Source organism: Sinohyriopsis cumingii, unplaced genomic scaffold (genome assembly GCF_028554795.1).
Source record: "Sinohyriopsis cumingii isolate HCF-2022 unplaced genomic scaffold, ASM2855479v2 utg002241l, whole genome shotgun sequence".
NCBI lineage: Eukaryota > Metazoa > Mollusca > Bivalvia > Unionida > Unionidae > Sinohyriopsis > Sinohyriopsis cumingii.
Genome location: NW_028316168.1, coordinates 668,378 through 687,874, shown reverse-complemented (window position 1 = coordinate 687,874; position 19,497 = coordinate 668,378). Strand labels below are relative to the sequence as shown.

At 39.4% G+C, this 19,497-nt stretch overlaps 1 protein-coding gene and 1 long non-coding RNA gene across 2 annotated transcripts in view; one reads left to right on the top strand and one right to left on the bottom strand.

The window, feature by feature from the left end:
• The window catches only part of LOC149770860 (toll-like receptor 2), a 140,173-nt gene extending 122,034 nt beyond the window's left edge, over positions 1-18,139 (bottom strand). The window contains exon 1 of the mRNA XM_089949021.1: positions 17,817-18,139. Coding sequence (XP_089805147.1) covers positions 17,817-17,821 — 5 coding nt within the window. The 5' untranslated portion in view covers positions 17,822-18,139. The remainder of the gene's footprint in view (positions 1-17,816) is intronic.
• On the top strand, positions 17,306-18,967 carry LOC149770859 (uncharacterized). The gene is made up of 2 exons (XR_016418447.1): positions 17,306-17,445; positions 18,560-18,967. It is a non-coding gene; the product is annotated as an uncharacterized LOC149770859 (long non-coding RNA).
• The last annotated feature ends 530 nt before the right edge of the window (positions 18,968-19,497 follow it).

Sequence of the window (19,497 nt, the reverse complement as noted above, 5' to 3'; positions counted from 1 at the left end):
TTGATGTTGCGAGTCGATACAAACAAGCGGAGCCGTTAAAAACAAAGTCAGCAACTGAAGTGGCCGCTGCGTTTGAAAGAATTTATCGAAGAGGCCCTCTGCGCTGGCCAAATCTATTACAAGTTGATCCCGGTAGTGAATTTCGCGGCGCTGTTTTATCAACGCTGAAACATCATAGCGTCGCGATACGACGAGGTCATACTGCGCTACATCGTGATCAGGCAATTGTTGAACGATTCAATCGGACTCTCGCTGAACGGTTATTTGGATATCAATACGCGAAGGAATTCATCCAAGAAAAACGATCTCGTGAATGGGTTAAAAGGTTGCCAGGTGTAATTGCAGCGTTAAATAACGAGATTACCCGAGCAATCAACATGAAGCCCAGCGACGCGATTAAATACGAGTATATACCCAAAAGATCAAAAATAAATAGCGTTTCCAAGCCGATTCTTGGCGATGTCACTGTTAGATATCTATATGAACCAGGAGAGCTTGAAGGCGGTAAAAAAAGAGCTACTGATCCTATTTGGAGTGTTGCCACACATAACATATCAACGATAACACGATCAACTGGTAGACCACCGATCTATAGACTGGATTCAACTGCTCCTCAGCGCGGATTTACACGCGATCAACTACAAGTGATACCTAACGATACTCAATTGCCGCCACGTGGTCTTAACTAGCGCCGTTGCGTCTATTACACTCAAGACAGGTCAACCTCACATTGTTTTTGACATGACCGAGACTGTTATCGATCCTATCCACGGTAAATTGGCGAGTGTCTTTATCCGAATAACGCCAACTCATTATACAATTGCAACTCGCGCAGTGATTATTCTGTTGTTGTCGTAGCGAGATTATTAATTCGGCATCAATATCAAAACGCCGCTGTTTTTTTTATCCTGTTGGCGGTAACCCGAGAGTTTTCTATCAATGACGCTTGCATCGATGGTGACTTTGTCGCCGGCTTCGTCAGTGACTCCGTCACTGACTTCGTCAATAACAATTCTTCGAAGCTGATTTATCCTTCGTACTCTGGACACTGCAAGATAGACTAGATTCGACCATTCGATGCGATTATCAACTATCCAAACAATTGTGTCCGTGATGGTTAGTCCCTGCGAGGAATGTATTGTTGTTGCGTATCCTAGCGTCCACGGGGATTTATCAGCACGTAGCGCGTCCTCGACGACACCGATATCAACGAGCACGATATCATTCAGCACGAGAATTTGTTTTTCTGTCCGGCCTGGAATTTCAACTTCAATGTTCTGCCGCCGTGTGTCCGCGGGTCTATAACATAACGGCACTGGACGCGTTGGAAACTTTTCCTTATGCAACATAAACAACTTCCGCTGAAGTGTGTCTCTGACTATCTTTCTACTCGCTACAATCAAATCGTTTGGTCTCCATGTTTCCCAGAATTCATTCAACGGCGTTTCCGGAATCACCTCGCGGATTATTTCACACTGAACTCTATCCGGCTGTAATCTGATTAGTTTTTTAACCTCGCGCAGTTGTTCATCAAGTGCTCGGTAATCAGTATCGGTTTCTTCATAATAGTCCACGAACCCGCTCAACCAATCATGTGGACCCTCGCCGACAAATGGTGGTGGTTGGCCATGGTCCCCACACATGATTACCGCTGTATTCGCGCGCAACAACCACTCAAGAAACATTTGTAAAGTATCTAACGAAACAGTACATATCTCATCCCAGATGATAATGTCGGGAATAAATTTTTCACCCATTCGATCAGGAGTCCACTCACCGCCGCTGTATCGAAAAAAGCTGTGATAAGTAACGGCGTCAACATTTCGTTGTTTTATCTCTCGCGCTAGTCTATGGGTCGGTGTAAGCACGATTATACTTGCCCGCGTTCGAAATAATTCAATTGCCCGAGTCGTCTTTCCTGACCCGCCACAGCCGCTTAAATAAACTGTTTTGTGTCTACAAATTGGATCAGAACACGATGGTGCATTAGACCATTCTGACAATTTATCACCGCGTAAGTAGTTGTTCTCAACGGTGACATCTGCTGACCGGGAATAATCGCGTCGTATTTCATTTTTAATTCTCCATGTACCCCAACTCTCGTCCGGACTAGTTAAGTCGGCTACGTTTCCCTTATACGCTACGTCAACATAAAACGAATCAACGGCTACTCTAACCGCGGTATCGGGAAATCTATTTATCATCGAGAATAAATTGATAGCGGCATAACCCAGCATAGACGCCCTCAAATGTGGATACGCCGGGCTGTCTCCATCGCTGTAGGTAACAACTGTACCCAACCTCGTTCCATTGGACAAGAAAGCTGTTTTGCAGTTCACGTATCTATTTTTTGCCACTGCGTCCTTGATTACGAAATCATATTCTGCGTCATCTATAATCAGCCGTGAGCAATATCGTTTGTAGTCGTGGTTTTTTCCACCTTGTGTGAACTTACCAATTATTCTTCTACCGAGATCTTTTGCCTCGCGGTTTCGTTGGTTAAATATCCTCCTGGACCATTCGATGATATATTCCTCGTCGGCATCAATGCGCTTTCTGGACTCGTCAATTATGCTATCTAGACGCTCCGGTTCTGGTAACCAGACTTCAGTCTGTGCCCGGTATGATATAATCGCGTCACTGACAATCAACGAAACTAGCATGCTACAATCAATCATATACCGTAGCAGCGCTATTGGCAGCCACTTCTTTTCAGACATGTGTCTACCGATCCAAATATAGCAACAGCGATGGAGTCCTGCCGCGAATTCAAATGATACTATGCGAGCGAATCCGGTTAAATCAAAATCAGGCAGTGGTCCATTAATAGCAACACGAGTCATTTCATGACTGGGGTGTCCAAATCGTTTGAAATACTCGGCGGCGGATCCATACCCGAGAAAACTCGCTGGATAACAGGCAACCATATCAACCGAGATCATAGCGTCGCGGTTGTATTCAGTGTTCCATAGTCCACCGTGATAGTATTCCAAACAACTGGATTGTACATCCGGCAGAAATTCCTTGCGCGTTGGTCTCCACGCATTTTTCCTTGCTGCAACATGAGCTACAACCGATGGAATCGTAAAACAATTTGTTAGCAGTTGTTCATCATGCTCTTCAAATTCTATGGCGGTTTTTTTCATCCTGTTGTGAAATGCTTCAGTGAGATATAATTCGCCGTTTGGTCTTACAAACTGATCAAAGATATAAATGTCGTTTTCAGCGCTGCGAAGTAACCACACTGATACAGGGTCGTTTTTACACAAGTAGGCAATAGCATCAAATAGTTTCCTCTCCGCGAGAAAACCATCCCGGGAGAATTCTTCTCCTAAAAATTCTTCGGGTATATACTTTACTGTTCTATCCCGTGGAAATATTGTGATCGCGGGCGTCCATGCGTGTTCGTTATGATCAATAATTTTGATTGGGGCTCCCTTCGATTTATACTTCGATTCGTATTATACTTCACCGGTTATCGTTGTAACGGTTATTGGAAATCTCAACGACGTTTCTAATCTCGCTATGTCGCTGATGGTCGCTCCACGCTCTTTTACGGTTAGTTCCCACTGGTTGATTTTGCTACGTCGTAAATCAGTCAATTTGTTTCCTCGACATGCATTTGTAAAATGCTCTATTATTCGTTCTGCTACACAATTTATCCCCGTTGACTGTTTCATCGGTTTCAGTTTTCCGATATCAGGTTTCTTATTTAACGGGTATATTCCATAAACAACTGCTGTTTCAGGATACGCTCGTTCATAGTATGGTCTGTCAACTCCGGTTAACAAACCCGGCTTGGAGTCGCGGCTGACAGTGACTGTTTTCTTGTCGCTGAAAACTGGTTCAAATTTATCACGTATGATCCAATCGCCTGATTCCACCCGGACAATGAATTTTACTCTGAAGAAATACCTTTTACCGTCAAGTTGTGATATTATCATTGCTGCGCGGTTGTCGTTCATGGTAGCATCAACAACACCATCAATTCGAAATGTTGACCAACTATGAGATGCACCATCACGCTTGAATTCATTGATACAATCGCGTATTTTATTCAACAGGGTTTTATCGTTTATTAACGCTTTTGGTGTGTCCTTGAGGACTCTATCGAGATTGAACTTAATATTTTTCCAGGGCTTAATTACTGCTAATCTCTCAAACTCATCCATATAATTAAAACAAGTATTTAAATAAAAGAATATAGTATAATGAATCACTGCAAATGGTTAATGATTGGGTCGATAACCCCGTGCAATAAATCATGTAGAGGTGAATTCTGCGGGTATCATTTACAAAGCGTTCGCAATGGTTCTCTTGGCCCCCTCCCGTGCTTGGTTTGTCACGTCGGTGTAAGAGGAAAATCGCAGTTGTGTATCAATTGTGGCGGAAAGCGATACAGGGAACTAAAACGCTATTACGATAAACGAATAAAAAACGCCGTCATCAACCCCACCGCCGACTTCGTCATCAAAACCCCCCAAGACTACGTTGAAAGATTCATAATTAAACCAAATAATAAATTAGACAAGTAGTATTATTATACAAATGGACCAAGAATTTCAGCCGCATCCCCTGCTCGTCAATTACGAGGCATCTCGCGACGGCATTGTTAGAAATCGTAGACTGAAGAAGCCGGTTGGATGGAAAAACAATCACGGATATTTGATGTTTACTGCTGGAGGGAAAAAATATCTCTGTCACAGAATTATCTATGAATGTTTCCACGGATTGATCAAAGATCGTCTCGTTATTGATCATATTGATGGATGAACTCAAAATAACAGACTGTGTAATTTGCAAGCCATCTCTCAGAGTGAAAACAGTAAAAAAGGCCAAACTGGTAAGTACTCAAAAGCAACAAGGGGCGTCAAATCATTTGATACAACAACTCACGAGGAAAAAATATTTCAGTCGATGAATGAGGCAGGAAAATATTTTGACATTTGTATCACCTCAGTACGATTTGCTGCAGAACGAGTATATCAAACAGCGATCTCAAAAAGGACCGGACACAGAATTCGATTTTCATATATAACATCAAAGGGAGATAACTCGTTTTGTGATAGCGTCGCATGACAAGAGTTACGTCCCTTGAAGTCCAATTAATGTTGCGATTAATTAATCATTTTACGATGAAAACTAATGAAATACACGCTGTTATCTAACAGCTGTATTCTTTTTTTTAATGTTTTATTTGAGTATTTGGTTTCATTTAAATGCCGTGAAACACCATTAATAAGTATTTAATGATTCAACGATTCAAGGGAATTCAAATTAACACACACCTTGTGACTGACGCCGCTGTATTAGTCACTTTATATATAAGATGACTCGTTATAAGCCTGGGGCTTTCGAAAGCCAATTCAACTAATCAAAACTAACCCACGCTCTTGACACGGGCGTGTGGTTGTCTTTTGTTCACAATCATGCAACCGGGTTAATTTAATTGGGTTGCTTTTGATTGGTTGAATTGGCCGTAGAGTTCCGCCCCGCCGTTTTATGTTTGTGCTGTCTTGTGCCGTCCCATCATCCATCAATCATTTCATTGTAAATATATTCATCCTTAATTAAGTACATGTAGTGATGTCCCCCAAGCATATCTTCTGGGTGGTCTACGATGACGTTTGTCACCCTAGGCCTCCCTCCCGGAGATGTATGCTTTGGGGTTCCAAGATGTGAATGTCCTTAATTCAGTATATGTATATGCCTGTAATCTGCCACAACACTCGAGTGGAGATTTACGGCATTGTACTGTCCATGTATGCCTGTAATCTGCCACAACACTCGAGTGGAGATTTACGGCATTGTACTGTCCATACAAAAAACGGGGTCAAAAATGACCCCCAATAATTTTATTAAATTTTATTAAAATTTTTGATATTAGAAATAAGATGTTTTATAAGAATAATGAATATCGAAGACATCAATAATATATTAACCGAGATTTCAAAATTAAAAAATCAAGGAATTGAATTATCTGATGGTCTCGACAGTGAAAAAATATTATCCGATTATGAGATTATTAACGAACAGTCGAAACGGGGGCGTTTTACCCTGGCCCGCGAGTACTTTTTTATAAAACGATTACAACATACGATTAATGAGAACCTGTACCACAATGACGCAAATGCATTCATTGGACTATTTACTGCCGTTGAAATAATACGAAAAAAACTCGGACGTGTTTATGAACGACGCCGGGAGATTTCTAGTAAGATCAAAAACATTAGAAGGATTATAGACGAAAACTCCGTGGAGCCCCCGATGGTACACTCGGCGGAAAATTAGAAAATTGCGGATCAATTTACAATAATGGTAGGTGAATCACTTACTACTCGGCTAGCCAGAGAGCGACTAGCAGCGCTTAGAAAGTTTATACCGTTACGAGACAGAGTGAGAGAGAAACTTCAAACGCGACAACAAATGCAAACTGATTTTGCTGTTGGAAGTGAACAGTTATTTGCCCCGGTAACTAAAGCGACTAAGGATGTTACGGCGGTAACTGTACCCGTTCTCGGTGCGCTTGAAAAGATAGCAACTCAGACCGAACAAACAAAAAGGTCTTTAGAAACACTCCCTGCAAAAATAGCGGCTGCTACAACACGGAGGCCACCACCACTCGCTATAACCGAACCACAAGAACCTTATGTTACAATGGCCGACGAAGAAGAACTAGGTGCTACTGCGAAAGAACCAGAAGAAGAAATACCCGAAGAAACACCAGAAGAAGAAATACCGGAAGAAAAAGAGGGGAATATACCCCGTATTGTACTCAAGAAGAACACAATAGATGAAATTAGAGGCTTCAGCAACAGGGAAGAATTAATTAATTTTACTGCCAACAATTTTGCTAAGAGCATACGAGATAAGAAGCATATCAATAGCGGTTACGAGAAAAATATAAAGTCGTTAAAGGACTGGGCAAGAATAGTGTATTTAGCGAGTAAACATAAAGATGCATTACCACATCGTAGTAAATCCGATTACGACGCATTCCACAAGGAAGTTAAGAGTATAACACCAAAAAAAGGAAAAGGATACTCTGTTGGTAAAGAATCCTACGGCGTTACCTGTCCTAATAGTGTTCTCAGTGATATATCACGGCTGGAAGTACTAATCGGAGGAAAACGAGCCGGAAATAACTCTACGGAAATAATCAATGAGGCCGCTGATATTTGCAAGCGGTTATTTACAGGCGGTATTATGGACATTAATGCATATCGAACGCTCATAGACGAGCTCGTGGATCATTAATTGGAAAACTGGTGTTTTTAATAAGGATGATCATACACTACAACCATGATAAACCAGTACTCGTCTACGTGGTAAACTCGCGATTGCCTGTTTACCGCGCGTACTATGGAGATGGTCTCGGTAGCACCATTGCGGGGTTATTTACAAGAATGGCTCCAAAAGTAGCGCCGTTAGCCAAACAATTAGGAATGAAGGCTATTGATGTTATTCGTGATAAGGGAATTAGTGCTATTGGAGATGTTGCCGGAAGGGCGTTTTCTGCCGCGCGAGACAAACTAATGTCGTTGGTGAAATCCAGGAGAAAAAAACAGAAACCACCGGTAATGCCATGAACGACAGTGATGCCTGCAAATGTCAGTAAAGTAATAAATAACGCCGTGGAAGAAAAATTAGAGTCGTTGGCGACTTCGCCATCCGCCGATGCGGCAACCAAGGCGCTCATGAACGCGATAGCGGGAAGTGGTTTAAATTCAAAGAATTTACGACGAAAAAATCGCAATTGAAAACATCAACATGATAAATAATAAAATGTTTGCGCGTACCGCTGATCCCGCGTTTGATATGGATGCCCCAGTGCACAGGGATGATTCTGTCCGCGATTATCAATATTATTCTTATTATGCAGCGCAACCCGACCTACGATCGCGAATTGAACTTCAGGTCCAAGATACCAGTAAATACTTTCTGCCGTGTGAAGCGTTTATCGAAATCGAGGGAGAACTCGTGACAAATGCCGCCGATAATGCACCATACGCAGATGACCATCGTGTTCGAGTTGGCTTCGTCAACAACGGTATCATGGCGTTATTTGAGAGCGCCAGATATCTTATTGACGGGCGAGAAATTGAATCAATAGAACGCGAGGTTGATGTTGCAACAACGATAATTGGGTTGGCGAGATACTCGGATGATTATACAAGATCGGCGGGCCCATCTATGATGTTTGCGAAGGACACCACCAATAACGCTGACCATATTCAGTACATCAACGTGCTGACACCACAAGATACTTCAGTTGCTAATCAAGCTGAAGCAGCCAACCCAGACCGCAGGGCAAGACCAGGCGCTGATTTCAATATTATAAAAAGTACTAACGATAATTTTAATCTAGGGTTTGCAACACGAGTAGGAATGTTGCAAGGACCACGCCGAAAGTTTTCATGCGCGATTCCACTCCATCACATATTTGGATTCTGCAGAAATGTTAGAAAAGTTATCTATGGGGCTAAGCATACAATCGCGCTGACGCGAAGGGGCGATGATAACAATGCAATATGGCATGCTGCTGGCGTCGCTGCCGGTAAAGTCATTTTAACTAAAATGGCATTGTGGATGCCGGTGCTGACTCCATCAGTTACCACGGAAGCACGATTGTTAGCATTTATGGAACAGGGAGGGAAATCGCTGTTGAGTTGGCTAGCGGTAACAACTGATGCTAAAGAGGATAACGTCGCCGATACGTTTACATGGCACTTGGCGTCAAAACAGGGTGTTTCAGCCCCGCGTCATATATTCATAGCGCTACAGAATAGGGAACGATTGGGCAGTCAAGAACGCAGCCATATGATATTTGATCAATTAGGAGTCAGGGATGTTTCGCTGAGAATAAACGGACAACAGGAACCATCCGAGGATATACAGCTTAATTACGGCGACAACCATATCGCACGTGTGTACCATCGATTGCTGTCGTATATGGGTCGTGATCAAAACGTCGACACTGGTTTGCAAATATCACAACTTGATTTTAAAAACCTGTATCCGATTTATTATTTTTCGCTGGAACATCTTGATTTAACGAGACAATCCGTCGTTGATATACACTTCCGAGCTCGTATAGACCCGGCTGGTGCCAATTATAGAGCGGTTGCTGTCATTCTCAGCGATAAATCAATGCTGCTAGAAGGCGTTGGTGGACGAATGAGAATCGTTGATGCGCCAGTGGAAAACATGTAATTGAAAGCACAAAACGCGTTTACAATAAAATGTCGTATAGTGTCGTCAGTGTAGAGTTGACTGATGGTCAAGTCAAGAAATTACGATCAAAGTCGGCTAAACAATGCGGAACCACAATAACGCTGAAGCCGTCGCAGATGGCGGGTGGTAATCATAAGATATCGTTGACGGCGCGTCAAATAAAACATTTCAATAATGCGATGAAGAATAAAAAGGGTGTTCAAATAGATTTTTCAACCGCAGCAATTAAAAACATGGAAAAGACCGGTGGGATATTTCCGCTGTTAGCTGCAATTCCAGCGTTAATTGCCGCGGCCGCACCAGCAGTGGCTAAGGCGGCGGCGTTAGGAGCCGTTGGTACCGCGGCGGGAATGGCATTGAAGAAGGCAACCGGGAAAGGCTACAAAAAAAAACGACCCGTGGCCGGAAAGGGTCTAAGACTACCGGGAACCCCGTATTCATGGTACTCGGGAAAGGGTCTAAGACTACCGGGAACCGTTTATTAACGCAAGAGTCTATAACTCCTGAGTCAATGACTCCTGAGTCTATGACTCCAATGTCTAATTTTGATTTAATAGACGCCGCAAACGCGTTAGCGATAAAAAACTTCAGAGGTGTTTTTATGAGAGATCAATTACCGGCGGCACCAAGGAATACTGAAACCGGCATAATTAACCTCGATGGGTCCTCCGGAGCGGGAACTCATTGGGTTGCATACGCGATTGATCCGCGTGCGATCGTCTATTTTGATTCATACGGGTTAGCCCCGCCGAAAGAGTTCATGCGGTATGTCCGGGCGTGTTCAGCCCGGGTTTTTTATTCCACGCTGCCAACACAGCAATTAAGTGACCCACCGATATGTGGCCGCGAGGTATTGAACGTACTCGCGGCGATTTCATCATCGCGGAAACCACCTCATGTGGTTGTAAACGAATACACTAGTGGGGTCGTAGAGGCCCGGCGAGTTAATTAGAAACGTCGTTTTTTTCTACAATAACGATGATTGATATTTGGGGACGACCGGTTTCGGCGCTGAAAAAACCCACGGAAACGACCACCACCGATGACATAAAAAACTAATCGAGGATGAAATCGCTGATACGTTAAATTTAACAAGTGTTGACCCAGGCGAAATAGTTGTATTTCAAGACCGCCAGGGTAAATTGAAATCCAGTAATGTGTCGCTGAATGACGTTTTAATGCGACAGCGTGATGCCGCCGAGGACGCTATCGCGTTATATACCAGCGACGGACGACTCAAACCGGGTAAAGATATATCGATAATAATGAATAGGATAATATTAACCCAAGACGGTTTTACAAGGTTGGATAAATCGGTGACCGAACTCAACGTGCATGTGAAAAAAACTACCGATAGTTTTTTTGGAACCCCGACGGTAACCGAACCAAATCTTGCAACAATAAAAAATACTATTTCGGAGTTTACGACGCTGTCGGGCCAATTTTACACGTTACGAAAAAATGTTAACAGGATCGATGACAACTTTGATAAATTCTTTGGTAAAAAAAATACCAGGCCGGATGAAATCACAATAACTATAAATGATATCATTGCGTATAGACAGGAAATAGAAACAATCAAAACTGATGTTGCAACGAGCAAAGGGAATGTAGACGCGCATGAACGAGAAATAGGAATAATCGGCGCTAATGTTGCAACGATCATAAATAATGTAGACTCGCATGGACGGAAAATAGAAACAATCAAAACTGATGTTACAACGATCATAAATAATATGGACGCGCATACACAGGAAATAGGAACAATCAAAACTGATATTGAAGCGAACAAAAAGGGTGTGGACGCGCATACACAGGAAATAGGAACAATCAAAACTGATGTTGAAGCGAACAAAAAAAATGTAGACGCGTATTGGCGGGGAATAGGATTAATCAAAACTGATGTTGCAGCGAACAAAAAAGGTATAGACGTGCATACATATGAAATAGGAACAATCAAACTTGATGTTGCAGCGAACAAAAAAAGTATGACCGAGAATACACGGGAAATAGAAACAATCAAAACTAATGTTGTAACGATCATAAATAATGTAGACGCGCATGGACAGAGAATAGAAACAATTAACACTAATGCTATAGCGAGCAAAAAAAGTATAGACGTGCATGAAGGGGAAATAGAAGTACTCAAAATTAATGTTATAGCGAACAAAAAAAGTATAGACACGCATATACAGGAAATAAATACACTCATTACTAGGGTTGCAGCGAACAAAACAGATGTGGACACGCATATACAGGAAATAGGAACGATTAAAACTGATGTTGAAGCGATTAAAGACGGACTACCGAGAGTAGCAGAGCAATTCGAAAAAATAAAAATCCCTCATGAGAACATCATCAACACAGTATACACAATTCGGCATGGATCATTCGATTGGACTCCTACACAGAATACAGTAAATATTACCACAACTGTTAAGGGCATTTATCGATTGACACTGGTTTCAATGATGCAGTTTAATATATTATGGTCGAGTTCATCCGGGTTTAGCAATACAATATCAACAATTATAGACAGGAACGCAACTGAACAGTTTACAATTTATGCCGTTGATAGAAATCTAGCCCGGGCAAACATTACATGGTATGTGGAATTTGCAGCGAATTTAAGTAATTAAAAACACTAGCTCTTTTAAAATAAAAATGACCACCAAGGAAGTTGAATCAGAGGTATCACCGACGTCACATCAATATCGATTCGATACCGCAAAAGAATTCTCCGCAAACTTGAAAACGCTTTCCGAACAATACCGTGCAAAAATAAAAAAATACCGCCGAAAAATAACCGCCATCGACGCGGTCGTGTACTCGGTGTCGGGTATAGTAGCTGGCGCCGGTGTTATTTTATCCACGGTGACCACGATAGCCCCGATCGCTGTTCCAATCGCTGTCTCCGCGATGACAACAATTGCTGGAGTCGCCAACGCAATCACTAGGAAGATATCATCGTGTTTTCAGAAAAAACTCGACGAGTACACAGTAAAACATCAAATAGTATCCGACGCGTACTCGAAATTATCCGGGTTGATCTCGTTATCGATTGATAATTTGTTCGTATCCGATGTTGAATTCTCCACGATGGTCCAGTTGTATAGCTCCGCGATGTCAAAAATCGAGGATTTTCAACTGGAAGCCGGAACCACCTCAATGGGCTCTGGTTATTAATATTAAACACTAAAGACAATAAATAATAATAATGTCGCTGAACCCCGAAGGGTTTCAATTACTTCAGCGGATCGCGGAGAACACCACTCCGGTACAAACAAATATGATATCAATAACGTCAACGAAACCCGAATTCAGTGTGAACTTCCCGTCGCCGGTTCCAGTGAAGGAAATAGCGCTGGCAAAATTGCGAGTATATCACAGTTGGCCTAATATCCGAGCGGACGCATTTAACGGACAACAACCTAATAACTCGCTGGTTTTTGCACGGACAAATAAACCCGATGGGACCCCAGACTGGGAGGAGGTTACAATACCAACTGGGTCATACCAAATAGAACAAATCAATAAAGAATTTCAACGCAGGATAAAATCGATCACAGGAAAGGAATCAAAAATCGCTATTACGGTTCATGAACCGACGTTATCGTCGACGATTGAAATAAGCACACCGGGGTATATGGTTGATATTTATAACAGTTCAATAAGAACCATACTAGGATGGCCTAAGAATCCACCCGCGGACTTGAACACAAATGCGCAATCGTATCATGAAATTAATCCCAGTTATCGAGATAAGTTGTCTATTATAAAAAACGCGTTATTACCCGGCGGGTTTATATTTCAAGACAGGAATACCATGCAATGGTATTTTCAGTATGAGAAAATTCCTAAATTGCACGCCGTGTTCACAGTTAATTTAAATGATATCGATAGTTTTTTTATCGAAATTAATCATAATTACCGATTGCAACTAGAACAACTACGGAAAACAAAAGCACAAAAACACGTTGAGGTGTTAAATCAACTTATATCAGACATGGAATATATCAATGAACTAATCGTTAAAATAATATACGATAGCAACGATGATAATAGTAAACAAGAATTCCTAACCGAGTATAATATCACAGAAGCCGATTTACCTGATTTCAAGTTTCCAGGATACAACGCGCCAGAACTAAGAAAGTCTCTTAATGATTTTATCAGTCCATCAACTCATATCCTCAGACACGATAACGGAGATGATGGTAGGCATATTGCTCCATACAACGTAAATATCGCATCGGTGATAGCGATCAATCTAGTGTGTGATGTTATCGAAGGGAGTTACCAGGTGGATACCAAGCAATCAAATCAGGCTCAACAGGGGTACATCCTTTATTCATTTTCACCAACAGCCCCTCCGGGATATTTAATCGTTGAGAGTCCGATTAATCCGGTCTATATGCGATGCCATGATCGGTTTTTAACGAGAATTAATTTTAGACTTACCGATCAGTCAAATAACCTAATTGATCTACAAGAGGAGGAGTTAGTGATCACTCTGTTTGTAAGATCATAAAGACTTTCATTGTAAATAACCACTTAGCAGCAGGGGGGGCAATGACATCGACGCGGTAGTCGATGTGCTTACCGGACGCTGACGACGCTGGGGATCGACGCGCAGAAGGTGTTAATTAAACCAAATGACGATTGGACGATCCCCCAACGACGTCGTCGTTTTTTTTTTACCAGGCGCTGACGACACTAGATCGTTGAGTGCAGAAAGTAATAATTAAGCAAAATAACGATTGGACAAAATGTCCGATTCGCCCCCCCTGCTGCTTAGCTATGTAGTATTGTTACTACATCAGGCTTTGGAGATCACAAAATCAGTGCCCTAGAAATAGGGTATTGTTACTACATGGGTTTGGTGGAAGGCTATGTAGTATTGTCAATTCATCAGATTTTGAAGAAAACAAATCAGTGCCTAGAAATAGGGTATTGTTACTACATTTGTTTGGGGGATAGCTATGTAGTATTGTCACTACATCAGATTATGAAGAAAACAAATCAGTGCCTAGAAAGAGGGTATTGTTACTACATGGGTTTGGTGGAAGGCTATGTAGTATTATCACTACATCAGATTTTGAAGAAAACAAATCAGTGCCTAGAAATAGGGTATTGTTACTACATGGGTTTGGTGGAGAGCTATATAGTATTGTTGCTACATCAGGTTTTAGAGATCACAAAATCAGTGGTGGGAAATAGGAATTGTTAATGCATATGTTTGGGAATTAACCATGTAGTATTGTTACTTGTATGTTTACTAGTACAACATGATTCACTTTTACAAACTTCTTGTACTTCTTATTAAACTTGATATTGTGTGTACAAGGTTTAAAATTCCTTTAAAAAGGACAAGCAAGCAATTCCTTTTTTATTCAGACAGCCATTCTAGGAAATTTAATATATAAGATATAACGTTTCTTCTCAATGCTTTCTATCTTTGTAATCTTAGTTCTTATAAGTTGGAGACGTTGCTAGAAGGTTTTATGGTCTTTGTTATATACATTTTAGCGGTGTATTTTCATCTCCCAATCTGTGGTGAATTTTCTATTTATTGTATGTTTCTGTCTTTCTATTTGTAATAATTCGTTTGTATTATATTGTATGCATCATGACAAATGTATAGTGTATTCCCTAAGCTTTGTTATTAATTTGGTTTTATCTCAAAATGCCATGTAGGGCACATTTTGAAATCCATCTTTTTTCATGCATACATGCAGTAATAATTACTTTTAAATACTTGAAGGACATCTTGCACCAAGTCTTGTTCGGATTGAGGTTTAAATCATTCTGTATCGCAAACGACCATATCTAATAAAAGCAGATATGGAATAAAAAATGCATGGTGTAAAAAAATTCAGAAAAAACAAACAGTTTATTTCACAAATACCATAAAATGCAAGTAAAACTGAAAAGGAAAGGCAACATATAAAACGTTTAGAGGATTTAATGTCCAAAATGTCAATGACTGTGCAAAACAGGTCGCATGATGGTAAAATAAAAGATGCAAAATCAGAAAGCGCCAATGATTAGTTCATGTCACGTTGCGGAGTAACTTATAACATATCAACTTCACTTGGCCAAAACGTAAAGTATTTTTACTTAATCTTAAATCGTAAGATCTACGTTGTATCAGTAACTTGAAAACGATGATTAAAATTAAAGGTATGCTTAATAAGCGTATCATATGTTGTTTTGTCTAATATACACATATTTTAGAGAAAGTCTAGAGGTAAATAAGGGAAACCCCTATGGTTTGTCCAAATTAATAACAAAATTGTTTTTACCCTCCCCGTTTCGATGGCAAACGTTTAATACATAATAAGATATTGAGCAAAGAAAACAGCTAACAAATATTAATTGTTTGCCATGTATCATGTAAACTCGTTCTCGCTCTTGCAAGCACAACGATTTTAAGATAAATGTTTAATTCAATCAAACAATAGCAATGATACAATTGCATAATTATTTTAACAAAATAGGTTGCACTAATGTTATTTTACGTTGTTATTACATGAGGATAATAGAGTCCATATCATTTAACATAATTATCACGGAGTATTGTATTTATACAATATTAATGGCATTAACAATGGGTTACATACAGGTAAATTTACGTGATTAAATATCTGAGTCAGCTTTGAAAATGGAGAAGAAATAAATATGTATGTGTTATGTCTCTATCGTATATTCTTGATATCTGGTAATTCATGTAAAACAAGTGAAGGGATATCACAGAAAGTTCCTAGTACGTTCTTATCGTTGATAATTTTAAAAACATAAAATGGGGATACGATAATTAAATTAGTAGAGCACCGGCAGACAACGGTTTGAATCATATCCAGACGTATAGGGAAAACATAGACAGTAATCAAAAAGCTATTATAAGTGGTAAAAGTACACACACCATTAGCACGTGGAAAGTTAATCTGGTGCGAAAAGTTGTCCAGATAGAGTTTAAATGCGCAATCCAGGTAATTCACTGCGCTACATGGATTGCAAAAATTAAATGAATTTTCACAGTGTTTTCCTAATGTTATACAACATAATGATAAAAATGATCACTTGTTAAATACCTACAATAAGGCTTTCTAATGTGGCAGGGAGAAAATCAAAATACCACATAAAGACACTATCACGTTTCAATCTTGTCTAGAACTGTTAAAGTGAGATTTGGATAATGAAATCTATCTAAATGATCCAACTATTAAAAACCTGACTAATCATTCTGATACACAAATCTAAGAACAAGCTAATTGCTGACACTAATAAATTATCGTGCACAAAAAGGATGATATGCACGGTGAGGATGAACAATGCAGCACAGACACAGAGCAGATGCTGATCCAGAACCGGTTACAAATGAAGGTGTGGTATAAGACAGTATATTTAAAAGGCAAAACTTATTACAAATTAAATCAGGATGGAATACATACAACATACATACATACATACATATATATATATATATATATATATATATATATATATATATATATATATATATATATATATATATATATATATATATATATATATATATATATATATATATATATATATATATATATATATATATATATATATATATATATATATATATATATATATATACTGTACTAAGACAGTGACATATTTTCATGGAACGATCCTGCTTGATCGTGGTTCATTTTATGCATTTAATTAATATACATGCGAACTTTCATAACATAGCTTCATATCATCCCTCCGCCGCTATGCCATCCACCTCCTCCCTCTGTTCCCACCCAATCGTTCTTCGCTTCCTATTTGGCTGTATTTGATGTTTTACGACACATAAAACAAGTAGCCTTCTTTGCCGAGGATATTGGAATACAGTGCCTTCCAAACATTTTATGTGAAATATTATGTCAATTGAGCTAACGATAAGAGATCCCGACTTACCCCCATCACGCGACGGTGGGGGATGCATATTCCATCATGCTCATCCACCCATGCTGCCAATACTCCTCTCATATAATTGCAGTTGGATCACGTGAATGTGTACATAAATGTGAAGAAATCAGTGCACGAAGTCGTCATGAAAATAGTGCGTACAATTTTCCATGGTATATCCATCACATTGAAACATATCGTGGAAGTTTATATCCATTTTGCTAGTGCCTAATCATTGGTCGGATGAAACGGTCGGTATACTAAATCTAGAAGGACATGGTACGTTAATCTTTTAAGATCAAAAGCAACTTGATTTATTTTCTTCAACTGGCTCAACAACAACATATTAATTAGATGGTGTCGAGTTCCAAACGAGGAAAAGTTATTGATAAGTCTCGATAATGAATATAGCGGTACAACGCTGTACACAAATTATGTTAAGGAAGCTAATAATAATGGCATACTCGCGGTTTGATATATTAACGGTTTCACTCGTTTCAATGTTGAGCAGTTTAGACTTCAACTTATTTATCCGTTACATTAATATTATTATATATGTTTCACATTATTATTAGTATTATGTATATATTACATTAATATCATCCAATGTTAAGTACTACATTATTAAAAATAAATCTATTACTGCCTACCTCATTGTTTAAATCCCACTTGTGATGACTTCAAGTTTACTGTTGAACTAGTATTATGACTCCCTTTCTTGCATTAGTTCAGCCATGCGTAACCATGTATTTAGGTTACATTTCTTCCTGGTTGAATCTAAATGTCACAAAATTATACGATATTTTTAAGCTGAGGGATAAATCCTATATGCTTTAATCCAGGAAACAAAAGAACACGTGAAATGGAAAGAATCGAAGATCAAAACACGAATTGTCTGACCGCGGCCAGTGGCAAGTCCTCGTATCCGGCTGTAAAAGTTAACCCACAGCCGGTCGGGTATAGGCAGACTACCTGAATCGTGTGGCATATGATCACCAGGACATGGTGGTCTCCCTTCGTTTACCTCTTCTACTTAACGGTTCCTTTAGTATTATTTCCATGTAGATTATGGCTTTAACATGAGTAAAAATATTTTTTCACTGCTGTTCAAATAAAAAGTAACAGAGATATATTCAAATTCTATTTTAAATAAAGTTTGCTTGCAAAACAATATTATTAAATATATATCTGCTAAACATGCCGTAAGTAATACATTATTATATTGGTTTGCCTTCCGCAGCATGGTATGAGACATCTATATAATTATCTCAGCTGATATATATATATATATATATATATATATATATATATATATATATATATATATATATATATATATTGTAACCTCAAAGGGTCTGGAAAATTACTCAGGGATTTTAGCTTTCTTTTTCAGACCTTGAAGCTACAAGGGTTCGTCTGACTTTAGCAACAGAGATAAAACAACAACAAAGAAAGATTAAAAATCCAGGACAGATTTTTTCAAACATTCTCATCTGTAAAACAGAACTACACCCTTTTTACAAGTTTACAGATTCAACTTTTACTTACAGAATTATACCAGTAGATACAACTGTGATGGATATATTTCGATTAGCTAAAAACCAATCTAATTTACTAAAAACTAAGCCTGAGTGTTAAACATATATAATGTGGGCAATAAGGTTTTGAATTTCGTAATCTTAATTTGGGTTTCCAAATTCGTGTGTGGAAAATTCGTCTGCTTTTGGGAACTTGTAGTTTAAAGTCTAAGTTCGAAATTGTTCTTCAAAATTACATACATTAAATTTTCCTTCTGCAAGAATTACCTCTCTCATTTTTCTTGACTTAATCTTTGTTCTAGATCTTAACCAGCCCTTTTCCTCTATCCGTCTGCTACCTTATCTTTCTACCCCTATGTGTCACCGACTTGGGACAACGACGCTGTTTATATACAAGTTTGGCACGTGTAAGCATTCTGGTAAACAAAAGCATTGATTGGTGGGTATTGCAATCGATCGGCCAATCCAAATCGACCATGCTGAAGGAACATGACCGCACGACAGTAATACACACAACTCGGTGTTTTAATTCTTCGAATTTAACCTAGTATTAGACAATATAATCAGTCATGACAAACCTACCCGAATATATTATTCTCATCTTCGAATGTTGTGCAGGTAATTTAATTTTAAAATCTTGTATTGCTGTACAAAATACGCGAACGGGTAACGAGCATTGTTATGTACGAGGGGACATCTCAAAATGGCTACGCTCGACTACAAGAACGTGTTGTGGGTAAAATCAGCTGATTCGAAGGTACATGAAGTAGCGGCATAGCAATATATATATACA